Source organism: Heterodontus francisci, chromosome 5, assembly GCF_036365525.1.
Source record: "Heterodontus francisci isolate sHetFra1 chromosome 5, sHetFra1.hap1, whole genome shotgun sequence".
In the NCBI taxonomy this organism is placed as follows: Eukaryota; Metazoa; Chordata; class Chondrichthyes; order Heterodontiformes; family Heterodontidae; genus Heterodontus; species Heterodontus francisci.
The window spans coordinates 72,079,074-72,096,238 of NC_090375.1; the positions used below are offsets into that span (position 1 = coordinate 72,079,074).

General features: G+C 43.1%; 1 protein-coding gene across 2 annotated transcripts in view; it reads left to right on the forward strand.

Moving 5' to 3' along the window:
- Positions 1–1,093: 1,093 nt before the first annotated feature.
- Positions 1,094–17,165, forward strand: part of tmem64 (transmembrane protein 64) — a 44,706-nt gene continuing 28,634 nt past the window's right edge. For both annotated transcript variants that reach the window (XM_068031626.1, XM_068031627.1), the window contains exon 1: positions 1,094–2,417. In XM_068031626.1, coding sequence (XP_067887727.1) covers positions 1,713–2,417 — 705 coding nt within the window. In that variant the 5' untranslated portion in view covers positions 1,094–1,712. The remainder of the gene's footprint in view (positions 2,418–17,165) is intronic.

Sequence of the window (17,165 nt, forward strand, 5' to 3'; positions counted from 1 at the left end):
TAAAGGGTACAATTCTAAAGGGGGTGCAGGAGCAGAGAGAGGGACCTGGGGGTATATGTACTCAAATCATTGAAGGCTGCAGAGCAGGCTGAAAAAGCAGTTAATAAAGCACATGGGAACCTGGGCTTTATTAATAGGGGCATAGAGTACAAAAACAAGAAAGTTATGATAAACCTGCATAAAACATTGGTTCAGTCTCAACTGGAGTATTGTGTTCAGTTCTAGGCACCACACTTTTGGAAGGATGTAAGGCACTAGATTCATGAGAATGGTTCCAGGGATGAGGAAATTCAGTTATGTTAGAGAAGCTGGGGTTGTTCTTGTTGGAGAAGATTGAGGAGATTTGATCGGGGTGTTCAAAATCATGAGGGGCTGGACATATTAGATCGGGAGAAAGTGTTCCCATTGGCTGAAGGATGCAGAACTAGAGGACACTGATTAAAGGAGATTGGCAAAAGCAACACCAACATGAGGAAAAACTTATTTTTGCAGTGAGTGGTTTGGGTCTGGACACTGACAGTGTGGTGGAGGCAGATTCAATTGGGGCCTTCAAAAGAAGATGGGAAAACTATCTGAAGATATAAAAAAATGCAGTGCTAGAGGGAAAAATCAGGGGACTGTGACTAGGTGAGTTGCTCTTGCAGGGAGCTGGCACAGATACGACAGACCGAATGGCCTCCTTTTGTGCTGTAACCATTCTATGATTCTAGGAGTTTGAATGCCAAATGATGTGCGTCTGGAATAGACAGAAAGACCGAACATGTGTTTAAGAGGATTTTATTTTAGTCAGCAGTAACACCAAGACTATACTCCAAGGTAAAGATTGCGGAATCCAATACAGTGAAAACAGAAGCAAAAACATGCTGGAAATACTCAGCAGGTCTGGCAGCATCTGCGGAGAGAGAAGCAGAGTTAACGTTTCAGGTCAGTGACCCTTCTTCAGAAAGACAGTGAAAACAGAATCTGGTTTCCGGAGCCATTGTTAAGTCTCTTAATGGTAATGTTTCTTTAAGCAGTGGCGCCTGAACTTGTCTGCGGTGTTTCTTTAAAGTATGCGCTACCCTGTGACGTCTAGCAGTAGCATTGTGGGTGAGTTGCTGCTTTGCAGTTGTGTCTGCAGTGAGCGGATGGCGGTAGCCGGAGCCCAGCGCGAGGTGGACTCACTGCGGCTGTGGAACGTTGCCCTGGCGGCGCGCGCTCTCTGCAGCCCGGGAGTGTGGGCGGGTGTCCTCCCGGGACTCAGCTCGGCGGCCGGGTGTGGGCTGAAGGAGGCTGTTTGTGTGTTTTTGCTCCCCTTCCTGTAGAATGATGAGACAGGACGTGGCAGCAGGAACCCTCCTCCCGCCAGCCGGCTGCTTCCGCGGCACCGTCACAGACACCAAGATCATCTGAGAAAGAAAAAAACCCATCCTTTGTGCACCCGTTCTGCCTTCGGGAACATCCTATCCCCCCGGCTCTCCTCCCATTCATGTGGCGTCGCTGTTGGAGCAGCGTTCGGGCTACACGACAACCCTCCCTCACTTATTCAATCCACCCCAGGTCTGCAGCTGCACCGAGTGATGTAGAGTTTGGGCCAGAAGTGAGCGAGCCTTTCACCAGAGGCAAATCGGATTTTATTCATTTATTTTTGCACATTTTCTTGAAACGAGCAGACAATATTTTTTAAGTGTTTGCAAGGTGTTGAGAGATTGAATTTCTCCTCCGGACCAACTATGTGGAACTCTGGCGTTGGCTCTCTGCAGACCTTGAGCAAAGTGTTGAAGAAGTTGAGCAAAGGTCACTCGGCATTGAGCCGGGGCTTGCAGAGACCCTGCCCCAACTCGCTGCTGCTGGCCCAGGCGGACCCAGTGGACGTGGCTACTTCGTATGAGGAGCGGCTCCAGTTGAAGCCCGAACTGAGCCTGCAGGACCAGGGGATGGGGGGTGAGTTGCCTATCATGGGAGACCCAAAGGGGACGTACTGCCTGAATGGCTGCTGCCTCAAGAGCTTTTTGCTGGTCTGCGTGCTGAGCCTCATCTGCTTCTCGTCGCTGACGCTGGTGCGACGGTACCTGAAGGAGCTGCTGCTGTGGGTGGAGAGCTTGGACAGCCTGGTCGGGGCATTGCTCTTCATCGTGGGTTTCATCGCCGTCTCTTTCCCCTGCAGTTGGGGCTACATCGTGCTGAACGTGGCCGCCGGCTACCTGTACGGCTTCGTGCTGGGCTTGGGGCTGGTGGTGATCGGGGTACTGATCGGGACGTTCATCGCTCACCTACTTTGCAAGAGGCTGCTTTCGGCGTGGGTCTTCGCCAAGGTCCGGGGCAACGAGCAGCTGAGCGCCGTGGTCAGAGTGGTAGAGGGAGGCAGCGGACTGAAGGTGGTGGCCTTGGCCAGACTCACCCCCATTCCTTTCGGGCTGCAGAATGCTGTGTTTTCGGTTAGTACCAGTATTAGAATCGATATGGTATGTTACTTTGATCTGCAGCATCTCCCCATTGCAACTGTAAACAGGGTAATACCCAAAGAAAAACTGCTGCAAGCTTACTCAATTTTTCTTTACAACTTGTTGCTCAAAGGTGACCCATCCAAAACCTGGCACATTGAATATTTCGCCCCTATACAGGCAAAAAAAAGTCTCGCCGTCTAATTTGGGATTGGAATGTTATTTAAAATTCATTTTTATTTCAGATTTCCAACATCGGTGTTTTGCTTTTATTTAAAACTCACTTGGCTTAATGAGTAGGGTATTAGCTTAATTTTGCAGGATATACTGTTTAGGCAATGTGCATAGATAAATTAGAGTATCCTCAGCTGCATTTTGACTCCATTATAGTCGTTCTCAGATAATTTTTGTTTTTTTCCTAAAGCTCTTTGGTTTTCTATCTCCAACAGGTTGGTGACATGGGAGAATATTTGTTTAATTTCCATTGAGACTTATTAGTGGTTCCTCCCATTGGTGGAAATCACAATGCTGTAGTTTGGGAATGGGAGCAGCAGTACTTTATCCTGGTGCAGCTCAAAATTAAATTTAAGTTTGATTTGTGTAACACTAATGGTTCAGACCCTACTTTTGAATAGCCCATAGTCCTTTCTTTTCTCTGTTAATGCAAGCAAACATGGCTACCTGCAATCAATGTTAAATTATTTCTCTCAAATTGTATTCATTTTGGACACTTTCTCAGACACGCAGTTCTTCTTGAGCTTCGGAATATGGTGTACCTTGAAAAAGATATGACCTCTGGTCAGACCACAACTCTAGTATTGTGTCCAGTTCTAGTGGTCACACTTTTTAGGAAGGATGTGAGGGTCCTTGAGAGGGTGCAGAGGAGATTTACCAGAATGGTTGTAGGGATGAGGGAATTTAGCAACAAGGTTAGGTTGTAGGAGGTGGAGGGTAGATTTGATAGAGGTGTACAAGATTATGACAGGTTCAGGTAAGGTAGACAAAGGATAAAGCTGTTCCCATTATAAAAACAAAGGTGACCGCGGTGACTGCAACAACTACCGTGGAATCTCCCTGCTCAGCATAGTGGGGAAAGTCTTTGCTCGAGTCGCTCTGAACAGGCTCCAGAAGCTGGCCGAGCGCGTCTACCCTGAGGCACAGTGTGGCTTTCGTGCAGAGAGATCGACTATTGACATGCTGTTCTCCCTTCGTCAGATACAGGAGAAATGCCGTGAACAACAGATGCCCCTCTACATTGCTTTCATTGATCTCACCAAAGCCTTTGACCTCGTCAGCAGACGTGGTCTCTTCAGACTACTAGAAAAGGTCGGATGTCCACCAAAGCTACTAAGTATCATCACCTCATTCCATGACAATAGGAAAGGCACAATTCAACATGGTGGCTCCTCATCAGAGCCCTTTCCTATCCTGAGTGGTGTGAAACAGGGCTGTGTTCTCGCACCCACACTTTTTGGGATTTTCTTCTCCCTGCTGCTTTCACATGCGTTCAAATCCTCTGAAGAAGGAATTTTCCTCCACACAAGATCAGGGGGCAGGTTGTTCAACCTTGCCCGTCTAAGAGCGAAGTCCAAAGTACGGAAAGTCCTCATCAGAGAACTCCTCTTTGCTGACGATGCTGCTTTAACATCTCACACTGAAGAATGCCTGCAGAGTCTCATCGACAGGTTTGCGTCTGCCTGCAATGAATTTGGCCTAACCATCAGCCTCAAGAAAACGAACATCATGGGGCAGGATGTCAGAAATGCTCCATCCATCAATATTGGCGACCACGCTCTGGAAGTGGTTCAAGAGTTCACCTACCTAGGCTCAACTATCACCAGTAACCTGTCTCTAGATGCAGAAATCAACAAGCGCATGGGTAAGGCTTCCACTGCTATGTCCAGACTGGCCAAGAGAGTGTGGGAAAATGGCGCACTGACACGGAACACAAAAGTCCAAGTGTATCAGGCCTGTGTCCTCAGTACCTTGCTCTACGGCAGCGAGGCCTGGACAACGTATGCCAGCCAAGAGCGACGTCTCAATTCATTCCATCTTCGCTGCCTTCGGAGAATACTTGGCATCAGGTGGCAGGACTATATCTCCAACACAGAAGTCCTTGAAGCGGCCAACACCCCCAGCTTATACACACTACTGAGTCAGCGGCGCTTGAGATGGCTTGGCCATGTGAGCCGCATGGAAGATGGCAGGATCCCCAAAGACACATTGTACAGCGAGCTCGCCACTGGTATCAGACCCACCGGCCGTCCATGTCTCCGTTATAAAGACGTCTGCAAACGTGACATGAAATCGTGTGACATTGATCACAAGTCGTGGGAGTCAGTTGCCAGCATTCGCCAGAGCTGGCGGGCAGCCATAAAGACAGGGCTAAATTGTGGCGAGTCGAAGAGACTTAGTAGTTGGCAGGAAAAAAGACAGAGGCGCAAGGGGAGAGCCAACTGTGCAACAGCCCCAACAAACAAATTTCTCTGCAGCACCTGTGGAAGAGCCTGTCACTCCAGAATTGGCCTTTATAGCCACTCCAGGCGCTGCTTCACAAACCACTGACCACCTCCAGGCGCGTATCCATTGTCTCTCGAGATAAGGAGGCCCAAAAGAAAGAAAGAAAGAAGATAAGGTAGACAAAGGATAAAGCTGTTCCCATTATATGATGGTACAAGAACAAGGGGACACAGATTTAAGGTTTTGGGCAAGAGATGCAGTTGGAGGGAATATAAGGGAGAACAGTGAGTGGTATTGAACTGGAAAACTGCTTCTGAGACTGGTGGAAATGGAGACTTTGCTTTCAAAAAATTAGATGGGCACTTGAGGGGAATGATCTTGCAGGGCGAAAGGGATAGAGTGGGGGATGGGACTGACTGGATCTCTGTACAGAGAACCAGCATGGACTCGGTGAGCCAAATGGCCTCCTTCTGTGCTGTTATGACTCTGACTCTATGCTAAAGGATCATTAAAATGTGTACCACTCTGCTTATCCAAGCATCAGCTCAGTGTTGATTACTGGGGTCACTTCAAGAGGCAGTCTTGCCCTCTGCTGTATTTCCACACTTTACGCTCTGATTCCACTGCAGTAAAATTGCAATAAAAACAGAAAATGCTGGAAATACTCCAAGTCAGACAGCATCGAAAGAGAGAGATATCACATTTCAAGTTGACTTTTCATTATTAGGTCATCGACCTGAAACATTAACTCTTTCTCTCTCCATAGATGCTGCTTGACCTGAATATTTACAACATTTTTTTTTGTATTTCAGATTTCCAGCATTCATAGTATTTTGCTTTTGCAGTATAATTGCTTTTGTGAAGTCATATTTAAAAGGTTTCTAGCAATTGTAAAATTTTATAACTTTAACTGACTCGTAACAACATTAAAAATGTGAACATTTGATATTGCGGTATTGGTCATATTTGTGTCTGCAAAGAACACTGTTGTCTGGGTCATGATGTCGAGGTTAATGGCATAATTCGGATCTGCCCGTACAATTTAACTCTGAAAGCAGAACCTGTAGTTTAATATCTTTGCACTTTTAGCTTGGCAATAGAATGCCAGTGACACATGAATAACATTCACTAATAGTTACATTTTACAAGAAAAGATGAAAATGCTATGCCTACAGTATCCTAAATTTGAGATTTGTGTATGCTGAGGGTTACCAGTCGGCAGTACAAAATGTGGACAGCCATCCTTTTGGGCCTACGTTGCGCTCGCATTGAAACTAATGGGATACTGAAAAAAAAATTGTCTCTTTCATCTTTACAAGAGAAAACATGGCTACTTTCCCAATACAGAAATGGAATTTCTAGAAAGTGATGAGAAAATATTGGTTAGAAATCAGCGATAAAGGATGTGTTGAGAACCTTTTGCTTAAAAAAAAAACTGTCTTAAATTGACTGCACACAGGTACTTAAGGGAGCTCATAATGAGATTATGGATAATCTCATTATGGATTCTTTAGGATAAAGGGAGAACATGGTATGAATTTAAATCTGAACATAAGAGGGGATATAGGGAGAACCCTGGAGGCTAGGGGTCACATCCTATTTGTAGTGGGTAAAGCATTAGATGGCATTTTGAAGGAGGGAGTAATAAAGCACTGAGAGCAGTGTGGGCTAAGAGGAAGTCAGCATGTCAGATATGTTTGACTAGATGTTTTAACCTCAAGGAGATAAAAGACCTGGAGAGTTAAAAATCTAATCGAACGGGCTAATGGAATGTTGGTCTTTTATCTCCAGGGTTTTGGAATACAAAAATGAGATGGTTTCAATTGTGCAAGCCTTGGCTAAACCCCTTCTGGAGTACTGTATTCAGTTTGGATATTGAACCTCAGGACAGGTCTTGATGGATTTAAGTATAAGGTCAGGTTGCACCAACTTGGTTTCTATTCCCTTGATTAGAACTTTGAATTGTAATCTAATCAAGGTGTTTGGAATGATAGTGATTCCGTAGGTTAGATACAAAGAAACAGTTACTTCTGGTAGGAGTAGTGCCAGTGGACTGGCGAATTGCAAATGTTACATCCTTGTTCAAAAAAGGATGTAAAGATAATCTCAGCAACTACAGGTTAGTCAGTTTAACTTTGGTGGTGGGGAAATTTCTAGAAACAGTAATTCAGGACAAACTTAATAGGAACATGGACAAATATGGGTTATTAAGGAAAGCCAGCATGGATTTAATGGAAAATCATGTCTAACTTGCTGGATTTTTTTTGAAGAGGTAACAGAGAGGGTTGATGACGGCAATGCTGTTAATGAGGTGTATGTGGACTTCCAAAAGGCATTTGATACAGTGCCACACAATAGACCTTTGAGCAAAATTATAGCTTATAGAATAAAAGGGACAGTAGAAACATGGATACGAAATTGGTTGAGTGACAGGAAACAGAGTAGTGGTTAATGGATGTTCTTTGGGCTGGTGGAAGGTTTGTAGTATAGTTCCTGGGGTCAGTGTCGTAACCCTTGCTCTTCCTGATATCTATTAATGACCTGGATCTTGGTGTACAGGGCACAATTTCAAAATTTGCAGATGATACAAAACTTGGAACAATTGTGAGCAGTTAGGATAGTGTAGAATTTCAAAAGGATATGGACAAGTTGGTGGAATGGGCAGACAAGTGGCAGATGAAGTTCAATGCAGAGAAATGTGAAGTGATTCATTTTGGTAGGAAGAACACGGAGACACAATATAACATAAAGGGTACAACTGTAAAGGGGTGCACAAGCGAAGGGACCTGGGTGTATATGTGCATAAGTCATTGAAGATGGCAGGACAGGTTGAGAGCGTAGTTAATAAAGCATACAGTATCCTGGGCCTTATTAATAGAGGCATAGAGTACAAGAGCAAGGAGGTTGCGTTGAATTTGTATAAGACACTAGCTCGGCCTCACCCGGAGTATTGCGTCCGGTTTTGAGCGCTGCACTTTAAGAAAGATGTGAAGGCATTGGAGAGAGTACAGAAAAGATTCATGGGATTGGTTCCAGGGATGAGGAACTTTAGGTATGAAGATAGATGGGAGAAGTTGGGACTGTCTTCCTTGAAGAAGAGAAAGCTGAGAGGTGATTTGATGGGTATTCAAAATCATGAGGGGTCTGGACAGAGTGGATAGGGAGAAACTTCCCACTCGTGAAAGGATCGAGAGGGCACAGGTTTAAAGTGATTGGCAAAAGTGACATGAACAACTTCTTCACACAGCGAGTGGTTAGGAACTGGAATGCACTTCCTGAGATTGTGGTGGAGGCAGGTTCAATCGAGACATTCAAAAGGGAATAAGACTGTTATCTGAAAAGGAAGAATGTGCAGGGTTACGGGGAGAAGACAGGAATGGTAGTAGGCGAATTGCTCATTTGGGGAACTGGTGCAGACACGATAGGCCAAATGGTCTCCTGCACTGTAACAATTCTGTGATTCTGAGAATTCAGAGCAAGTGGACATAGTCTTCAAATTAGAGCTGTGTCACTTTTTCACACAAGGGTCTTGGAAATCTGGAACTCTTTCCTGGAAAAGACTGGATGCTGGGTCAGTTGAAATTTTCAAGACTCTTTCAATAGTTTATTTTTCGGTAAGGGTTTCAAGAGATGCGGAGGTCCTGATCAGCTATGATTTAATTGAATGGTAGAGCAGGCTCAAAGGGCTGCATGGCCTACCATTGTTTTTATAGTCTTAGAATATGGGGTACTTAATGAACACTGTTTAGATTTTAGAAACATTTTTGACTGTAATAAACAGGAAATTAGTCCAAAAGGACAGAGCTCTCGACATCTGTGGTTATCAGATAGAAAGTGGTTCAGTCAGAGGAAGAAAAGGGTAGTTGTTCTGGGAGCTGCATCGGAATGGATGATGGTTACTGGAATGTTTCAAGTGGTCAGAGAGTTGTCATAGTTTTTGTTCAATATATTAAAAAAAAAAGTGGGAAGAGAAACAAAGTTAAATATACTGCTATGAAACTAATGTGGGCGAGTGCTGCAAACATCTGGGAATGAGAAGATCAAATACAAAGGGACTTGCATAGATTGAGGATTAGACTTGGAGCAGGTGTAATTTGCTAGGAACGAATGTAAGTTGACACTAAACGGGAACAGGCAAGGGAATTATAAGATAATGGTGGTGGAATGTAGAACGCTACGCAAGAGAGGATTGGAGTGGTGGTGGCTAGCCTGTTGAAAATATTGGTGTAGTATGTAACTGCAGTAAAACCAAATAAGATCTTAGGGTGTTTAGCCTCAAGAATGCAAGGCAAGCCTCAAAGGTGGTGTTGGAACTTGTAAGGAACATGAGAGTGATTTTCTCCAGGACTACTCTACAGTTCACTTCAATGTACTACAGTGAGGGCACCCTGGCCATGGAGAAAATAGAGGATGACAAAACTTGGGGTTTAAGGATCTGAGCTAGAAGAGATGTAAGAGTTTTTTTATTTCATGGAATATGTTCATTGCTGACAAGGCAGCATTTATTGTCCATCCCTGATTGCCCTCAAAGGTGGTGGTGAGCCCCTTCATGAACGGCTGCAGTCCATGTGCTGAAGGTACTCCACAATGCTGTTCAGATGGGAGTTCCAGGATTTTTACAGTGTGATGAAAGAATGGCAATATATTTCTAAGCCAGGATGGTGTGTGACTTGGAGGGGAACTTGCAGATGTTGTTTCCATGCCCTTGTCCTTCCAGGTGGCAGAGGTTGCAGATTTGTGAGTGCTGTTGAAGAGGCCTTGCTGAGTTGCTGCAGTGCATCATGCAAATGGTACACACTGCTGCCATGGTGTACAGGTGTTGGAGGGAGTGAATGTTTAAGATGTTGGAAGGGGTGCCAATCTAGTAGTCTTATTTGTCTTGGTTGATGCCGAGCTTCTTGAGTGTTGGAGCTGCACTCATCCAGGCAAGTGAAGAGTATTCCATTATACTCCTGACTTGTACCTTGTTGATGGTGGGCAGGTTTTGGGAGTCACTGCAGAATACTCATCTTGTAGCCATAGTATTTATGTGGCTAGTTTCTGTTTCATTGGTGTATTTAGGATGTTGAGGTGAGGAACTCTGACATTGAATGGCAAAGGGCAGTGATGAGGCTCCTTGTTGGAGATGGTCATTGCCTGGAACTTGTGTGACATGACTGTCCCTTGTCACTTGTTAGTCCAAGTCTGAATGTTATTATGGCCTTGCTGCTTACAGACACAGACTGCTTCATTATCTGAAGAGTGAGAATGGTGCTGAAGATTGCAATCAACAGCGAACATACCCAATCTGACCTTTATGGAGGGAAGGTCGTTGAAGAAGCAGCTGAAGATGGTTGGGCACTGCTCTGATGAACTCCTGTGGCTATGTCCAGAGGCTTAGATGACTAGCCTCCAACAACTGCAACCATTTTCCTTTGTGCTAGTATGAGTCCAACCAGTGGAGAGTTTCTTCCCTGATTCCCATTGACTTCACTTTTACGAAGGCTCCTTGATGCCACACATGGCCAAATACGATCTTGAGAACCAGGGCAGTCACTGTTGCCTCACCTCTGAAATTTTTTTTTTAAAAGTCCATGTTCGGATGAAGGCTGTCATGAGGTCTGAAACCTAGTGGTCCCAGCTGAATCCAAACAGCATCGGTGAGCAGGTTATTGATGAATAATTGCTACTTGATAGTATCACTTCACTTCGCTGATGTTGATTGCAAGTAGGCTGATGGGGCAGTAATTGGCCAGATTGGATTTTTGCGGACAAGGCATATCTGAGCAATTTTCCACTTTGTTGGGTAAATGCCAATATTGTAGCTATGCTGGAATAGCTTAGCTAGAGGTGTGGCTAGTTCTGGAATCCACATCTTCAGCACTGTAGCTGGAATGTTTTTAGGGGCCCAGAGCCTTTGCTGTATCCAGTGTGCTCAGATGTTTTCTTTGACACATGGAATGAATCGAATTGGCTGAAGACTGACTTTGGTGATGGGACCTTTGGGAGGAGGCTGAAATGGATCATTCACTCAGCACTTCTAGCTGAAGGTAGTTGCAAATGCTTCAGTCTTGTTCTTTGCACTCATACTGGGCTCTGCCACAGTTTGTTTAGTTGTCCGCTGCCATTTACGACTGGATGTGGCAGGACCTCAGAGCTTTGATCTGTCATTTGAAAGGTGCATTTTTGGCAGGTAGATTGGTGAGCACAAGGTCAAGTAGGTTTTTCACTAGTTGGCTCTTGCCATCTGCCACAAGCCCAGTCTGGCAGTTATGTCCTTCAGGACTCGGGCCGGTTCAGTCAGTAGTGGTACTACTGAGCAACTCTTGGTGATGGACGTTGAAGTCTGCACCTGGTCTATATTTTGTGCCCTTGCTACTCCCAGTGGTGTTCAACAAGGATGAGTACTAGTTCAATATTTTCAGCTATCAATCAAATTGGCAATATTTGCATTGGGGGAAAGAAAGCTAAGGGGAGACTTATTACAGTTTTACGATTTTAAGGAGTTTTGGTACACTGAACCTATAAATTGTACCACAGTATAACCAGTGAACATACACTGAAAGAGGAAAGGTGAACAGACAACTGGTAATTATTCCACAGAAGGTTGCCAATTTGTGAAAGATGGCCCAGAGAAACAGTGAAATTAGGTGGTGTTGGCAGATTCAAGAGGATGCTGGATAGCTTTTTGGCAAAATTTTTTAAAAAAAAATTATGTATTTTTTTCTAACTTTTAACACTGGCCTAATGGCTTCTTAGTGACCACTCCAATATTCTGCAGTACCAAAATGGTAAAGTAAAAACAGCATGAGGTTTTCTTTGATATCAAATTAGACAGAGGTCATTTTTAATTTCTTCAGTCTCTGATATACAGTTGCAAAGTAGCATGGTTGTCACTGCAAGCAGTAGTAATGCAACACCATTTACAGCTGTAACAAACACAAATTTGGTAGGAGTTGTAAATGAAGAGAAAAATGTTTTGTAGGGCAAGTTTGAAGTAGTCATTCCTACAAAGAAAGGGTATCTCAGTGCTTGAATCATGTATTCCTTCTTCAATTACTTAGCATGCAGTGTAATTTGCTCTGTGGATGTCTTGAAAATGCACTGTTCACTGCTCTGTGATGTGCTGCTGCACTAAAATGAGCTATATTTTCAGTCAGATCCTGAAACCAGTAACACTGGAGAGTGCAAGTTTGCAAACGGTGAATATCTTTCAGCAAAACAATCCTATAGGGAGCAGTGATTTACAAAACAGCTTGATGAGAACAGGTGCCAAGTAGCTAGGGAATTAATGCAACCTGAATGTAGGAGAAATTGAGCCAATGAGGTGCATTCTTAAGGTGGAAAGATGGGTTGTCTGCCACCATCTTTGTAGGACTAGATAAACTTGAATCTCAATATTATGTGTTTATCTTAAAAAAAAAATTATGTAGAGTTGAGTGATCCCAATATATATGTGTTTATATTTTGGAAGTTTACAAATCTGTTCAGTGGCTTTACAAGAAACAAAGATTAAGCATGGATTGGCATTGTGAAGCTTTTAAGAAAAAATGTATTGGAGCCTATTTACTAAAGTATACTGTAGATTTCAATATAAAACCGTATTGTACTGTATACAAAAGCAAAATACTGCAGATGCTGGAAATCTGAAATCCAAAAATGCTAGAAATACTCAGGCAGCATCTGTTGAAAGAGAAAACATTTCAGCTCGATGATCTATAATCACGTATTACCTGAAAGGTCATTGACCTGAAATATTAACATTTTTTCCATGTTGATGTAAGAAAATGCTGGAAATACTCAGATGAATATACACCACCATTTTTCCTTTAAAATGGGTCACGGAACTCTTATCCACATTAAGTTGCATCTTGCACCAGCTTGCTCATTTTCAAAACTTTCCACTGCCTTCCTGTATCCCTTGGCCTTCTACATTCCTCAATGCTAGATGTTTGAGGGCATGGGCAAAATACTTAGTTCCAAAACCAGTGGCTAATGTAGTCCATAACCTTGATTTCAAAGGACTTTCCTCTTTCAGAAGAGGATGAAAAATGAGCTGATCATTGGTATGAGAGAGGAATCTGGCAAAACAGTTTAAAAGAATGTACGTTGAAGGATGTAGAAATGCCAAGTTGAATTTCCTTTACTGGAAAGTAGTGAACCCAGCATTTCCAGCACCAAAAGATTAGCGAGAAGTTAAACAAATGAATAAAATTGCCAACATGCTGCTGCAAAAGGAAGGTACATATGCTAATTTACTTTACGAGTGAATAGTCTTAAGGTAGGCTTGAAGAATGTTACAAGTGGGAATGTTGTATTCTCTGTGCACATTTTCATTTAAAAATACAGGTTAAACTCAACAAAGAGAAGTGAAGTCAGTGCTACTTGCGAATAATTATTGCAAGGTTGGAAGAGCAGTGGTTCAATTGGACTCTGTGATGGAGTAACTTGTTGGATGCAGTTTGTGTGGCTGCCGTAATAAGTAAGATGCTTGACTAGTGGTAATTAGATTAGATTAGAGATACAGCACTGAAACAGGCCCTTCGGCCCACCGAGGCTGTGCCGAACATCAACCACCCATTTTTATACTAATCCTACACTAATCCCATATTCCCAACAAACATCCCCACCTACCTATACTAGTGACAATTTATAATGGCCAATTTACCTATCAACCTGCAAGTCTTTTGGCTTGTGGGAGGAAACCGGAGCACCCGGAGAAAATCCACGCAGACACAGGGAGAACTTGCAAACTCCACACAGGCAGTACCCAGAATCGAACCCGGGTCCCTGGAGCTGTGAGGCTGCGGTGCTAACCACTGCGCCACTGTGCCGCCCTAAAAACAGGGAAGTGGGGAATGGGAAGAACTAATTGAAATAAAGCTAATTTAGTTGGGTGGGAGATAGGGTGGTAATGGGAGCTGTGGGATGTGTTCCTGCCGATGATTAATTTAAGGTCTTTTGATGCAAATTGTGTTGAGTTGAATTTTCTGAGCATTAAATACTTGCTGAACTGTTTTATTTACGTTGCTTAATACAATGTTTTGACAGTTCTCATATTTTGATCAAAAGACTATACTGGTTTTACAGGTGTTGACTGTATTGCTGCAATGTATTTAATATAGACTTGGTTAAATCAAGACAACGTCTGCAAGATTAGAATTGTATTCATAGGCACAAAGGTATAAATTTTACTGAAGTGATTGGCACATTGCAGTAGGAGGAAGAGTGATCATATAGACAAGTATTTCTGCATTAATGGGAAGAAATTGCACATTTTTTGACACAGAAATGGCTTGAATTAAAATTGAAGATGAAAAAGGGTTAGACATTTTAGATTTTTTTTATCTGCTAGATAAGGAATAAACTGGGAGGCATTCTTGCAGAAATGGCAGGTCTGTACAAATGCCTATATGTTGATCTTTGAGTCTTTATTTTATTGATGAATTAATAGGAAAATTAATGAAGTTAGGCTTGTTTTCAATAGAAAAGAGGAGCAATAAATTTCCAAAAATTATGAAGGGGTTGCTAAAATTTAATCCTGTTTGGGGGGCGGGTGAATTGCTACAAATTGAGGAATATGATTTAGAAATTCAGAATAACTGTGGTGTTCATGTAGAACTGTTACCTAAAGGCTAACAGTGGCTAGAAAATTGCATGGGATAGGGTTGATGAAAGTGGTATAAACCCATTCAGGAGAGACAGGGATGTTTTTAATGGAGGAAGAAGGATACGAGTAGGTGGGCTGCATTAAGTCAAAATGAGCTGGGCTTGTTGGATGCAATGGTCTTTTTCTATTTCCTACATTTTTACATCCTGAAGGTAATGGAGCTTAAGTATATGTACTACTCATGATACTTGGGTGTTCATTTAATACTGTCTTTGTTTTTATTTGAAAAATACTTCAGAGTAAGAGTGAGTATTCGTGTCAGTTGCAAACAATCATTACAGCATAGACTGAAGAGAAATATTGGACAAACTTTTTGGCAATGACCCAGTTATTAGATCAGGACGAGACTTTGGCAATGCTAGCCACAGCAGCCCTGCAAAGGCCTCCTTGCTAACATCTGGGGGCTGGTGTCCAATTTAGGAGAACTGTTCCCCCAGACGCAGACAATAGTCTGATATAGTTGTACTCTCAGCTGATATTTCAGCATTCTCCATCTCCATTTCTGAATAGGTCCTATCTCATTGGCAGGATAGATCTAACAAAGGTGGGGACACAGTGGTATACAATTGGTTGGGCTGGGCCTTGACCGTCCATACATTGACTTCAGTGCCCATGAAGTCTCAAGTTTTCAGGTCAAACAAAGCCAAGGAAACTTGCTGATTAGCACATGACAAAACCCCCCAACCCCCGCTACGACTAATTAATCTGTATGGCATGTTGAAATCCCGTTTAGAACCATAGAACAATTACAGCACAGAGGAGGCCATTTAGCCCATTGTGTCCATGCTGACTGAAAAAACTAGCCACCCAATCTAATCCCACCTTCCAGCACCTGGTCCATAGCCTTGCAGGTTTCAGCACTTCAGGTACATGTCCAGGTATTTTTAAAAAGAATTGAGGGTTTCTGTCTCCACCATTGTTCCTGGCAGTGAATTCCAGACACACACCACCCTTTGGGTTGGAAATGTTTTTCCTCGTGTCTCCTCAAATCCCTCTACCAATCACCTTAAATCTGTGTCCCCTGGTAACTGACCTCCCTGCCAGGGGAAATAGGTCCTTCCTGTCAACTCTATCTAGGCCCCTCATAATTTTGTACACCTCAATTTAAATCTCCCCTCAGCCTCCTCCGTTCCAGTGAAAACAACCCAAGCCTATCCAATCTTTCCTCACAGCTACAACTTTCAAGCCCTGGCAACATTCTTGTAAATCTCCTCTGTACTCTTTCCAGAGCAATTATGGCCTTTCTGCAATGGCTGACCAGAACTGTGTGCAATACTCCAGCTGTGGCCTAACCAGCTTTTCATATTATTGCAGCATCACATCCCTCAGCCAGTAAAGGAAAGCAATCCATATGCCTTCACTCTGTCTACCTTCAGGGACCTGTGGACGTGTACTCCAAGGTGTCTCACTTCTTCTATCCCTCTCAATATCCTCCTGTTCATTGTGTATTCCCTCAATTTTTATTTGCCCTCAAATGCATTACCTCAGACTTCTCTAGATTGAATTCCATTCACCACTTTCCCACCCATTCAACCAAACCATTAATATCATTCTGGAGTCTATGGCTGTCCTCTTCACTATTAACTACATGGCCAATTTTTGTGTCATCAAATTTCCCAATCATGCCTCCCACATTTAAGTCCAAATCATTAATATATACCACAAGCAGCAAGGGACCCAACACTGAGCCCTGTGGAACACCACTGGAAACAGTTTTCCATTCGCAAAAACATCCATCAACTACTACTGTTTGTTTCCTGTCCCTGAGCCAATTCTGGATCCAACCTGCCACATTCCCCTGTATCCCATGGGCTTTCATTTTACTGACTAGTCTGCCATGCGGGACCTTGTCAAATGCCTTACCAAAATCCATGTAGACCACATCCACTGCACTACCCTCATCAATCCTCCCTGTTACTTCCTCAAAAAACTCAATTAAGTTAGTAAGACATGACCTTCCCCTAACAAATCTGTGCTGACTATCCCTGATTAATCCCACTTGGTGGAAGCAAGAGCATAGAATTTAGTTTGGGTGCTGAATTCAATATACACCACCTCGGGGCAACACAGATGGAATTAAATTTAACATTGCCAGCATTACTCCTATCCCGAGAGTGAAAATATATTAAAAATCAGGATTTTTTGTTAATGGGACTGACATTGGTTTTGCTGTGCTGCAGTTAGCTGACACAGAAATTGTACTGCAGTTATGCAACATGTTGAACAGATTTTTGTCTCTTCAGCAGTGGTAACATTCCTGCAGATTATTAATTGTTATGGAGGTGGTATGTTTGTACTTGATTTGAGGAGAACTCTATTTGGTAGGTCAGATGTTTTCAGTGTAATGCTACCTGCTGCTGAGATTTACGAAATGAGCACTATGGAACTTCTATTCTGAACCTGTAACTATTTTGAGTTGGCTTCTTGCCTTATGCAATGATCTGTCAGCACTGGGGATGAAAAGATTTGGACATTATTTCAATTATCCTATGTAATATGCTGAAACAAAATGCACCTGCACTTCTACCTTTGCCTTAAACCTACGGTGTTATCTTTTAACAGTGATCCTGAGTCTTAGTGGCCATATTGCACAAGTTGTCTATTATAATCTCATTTGAAAGAGCTATTTGTTG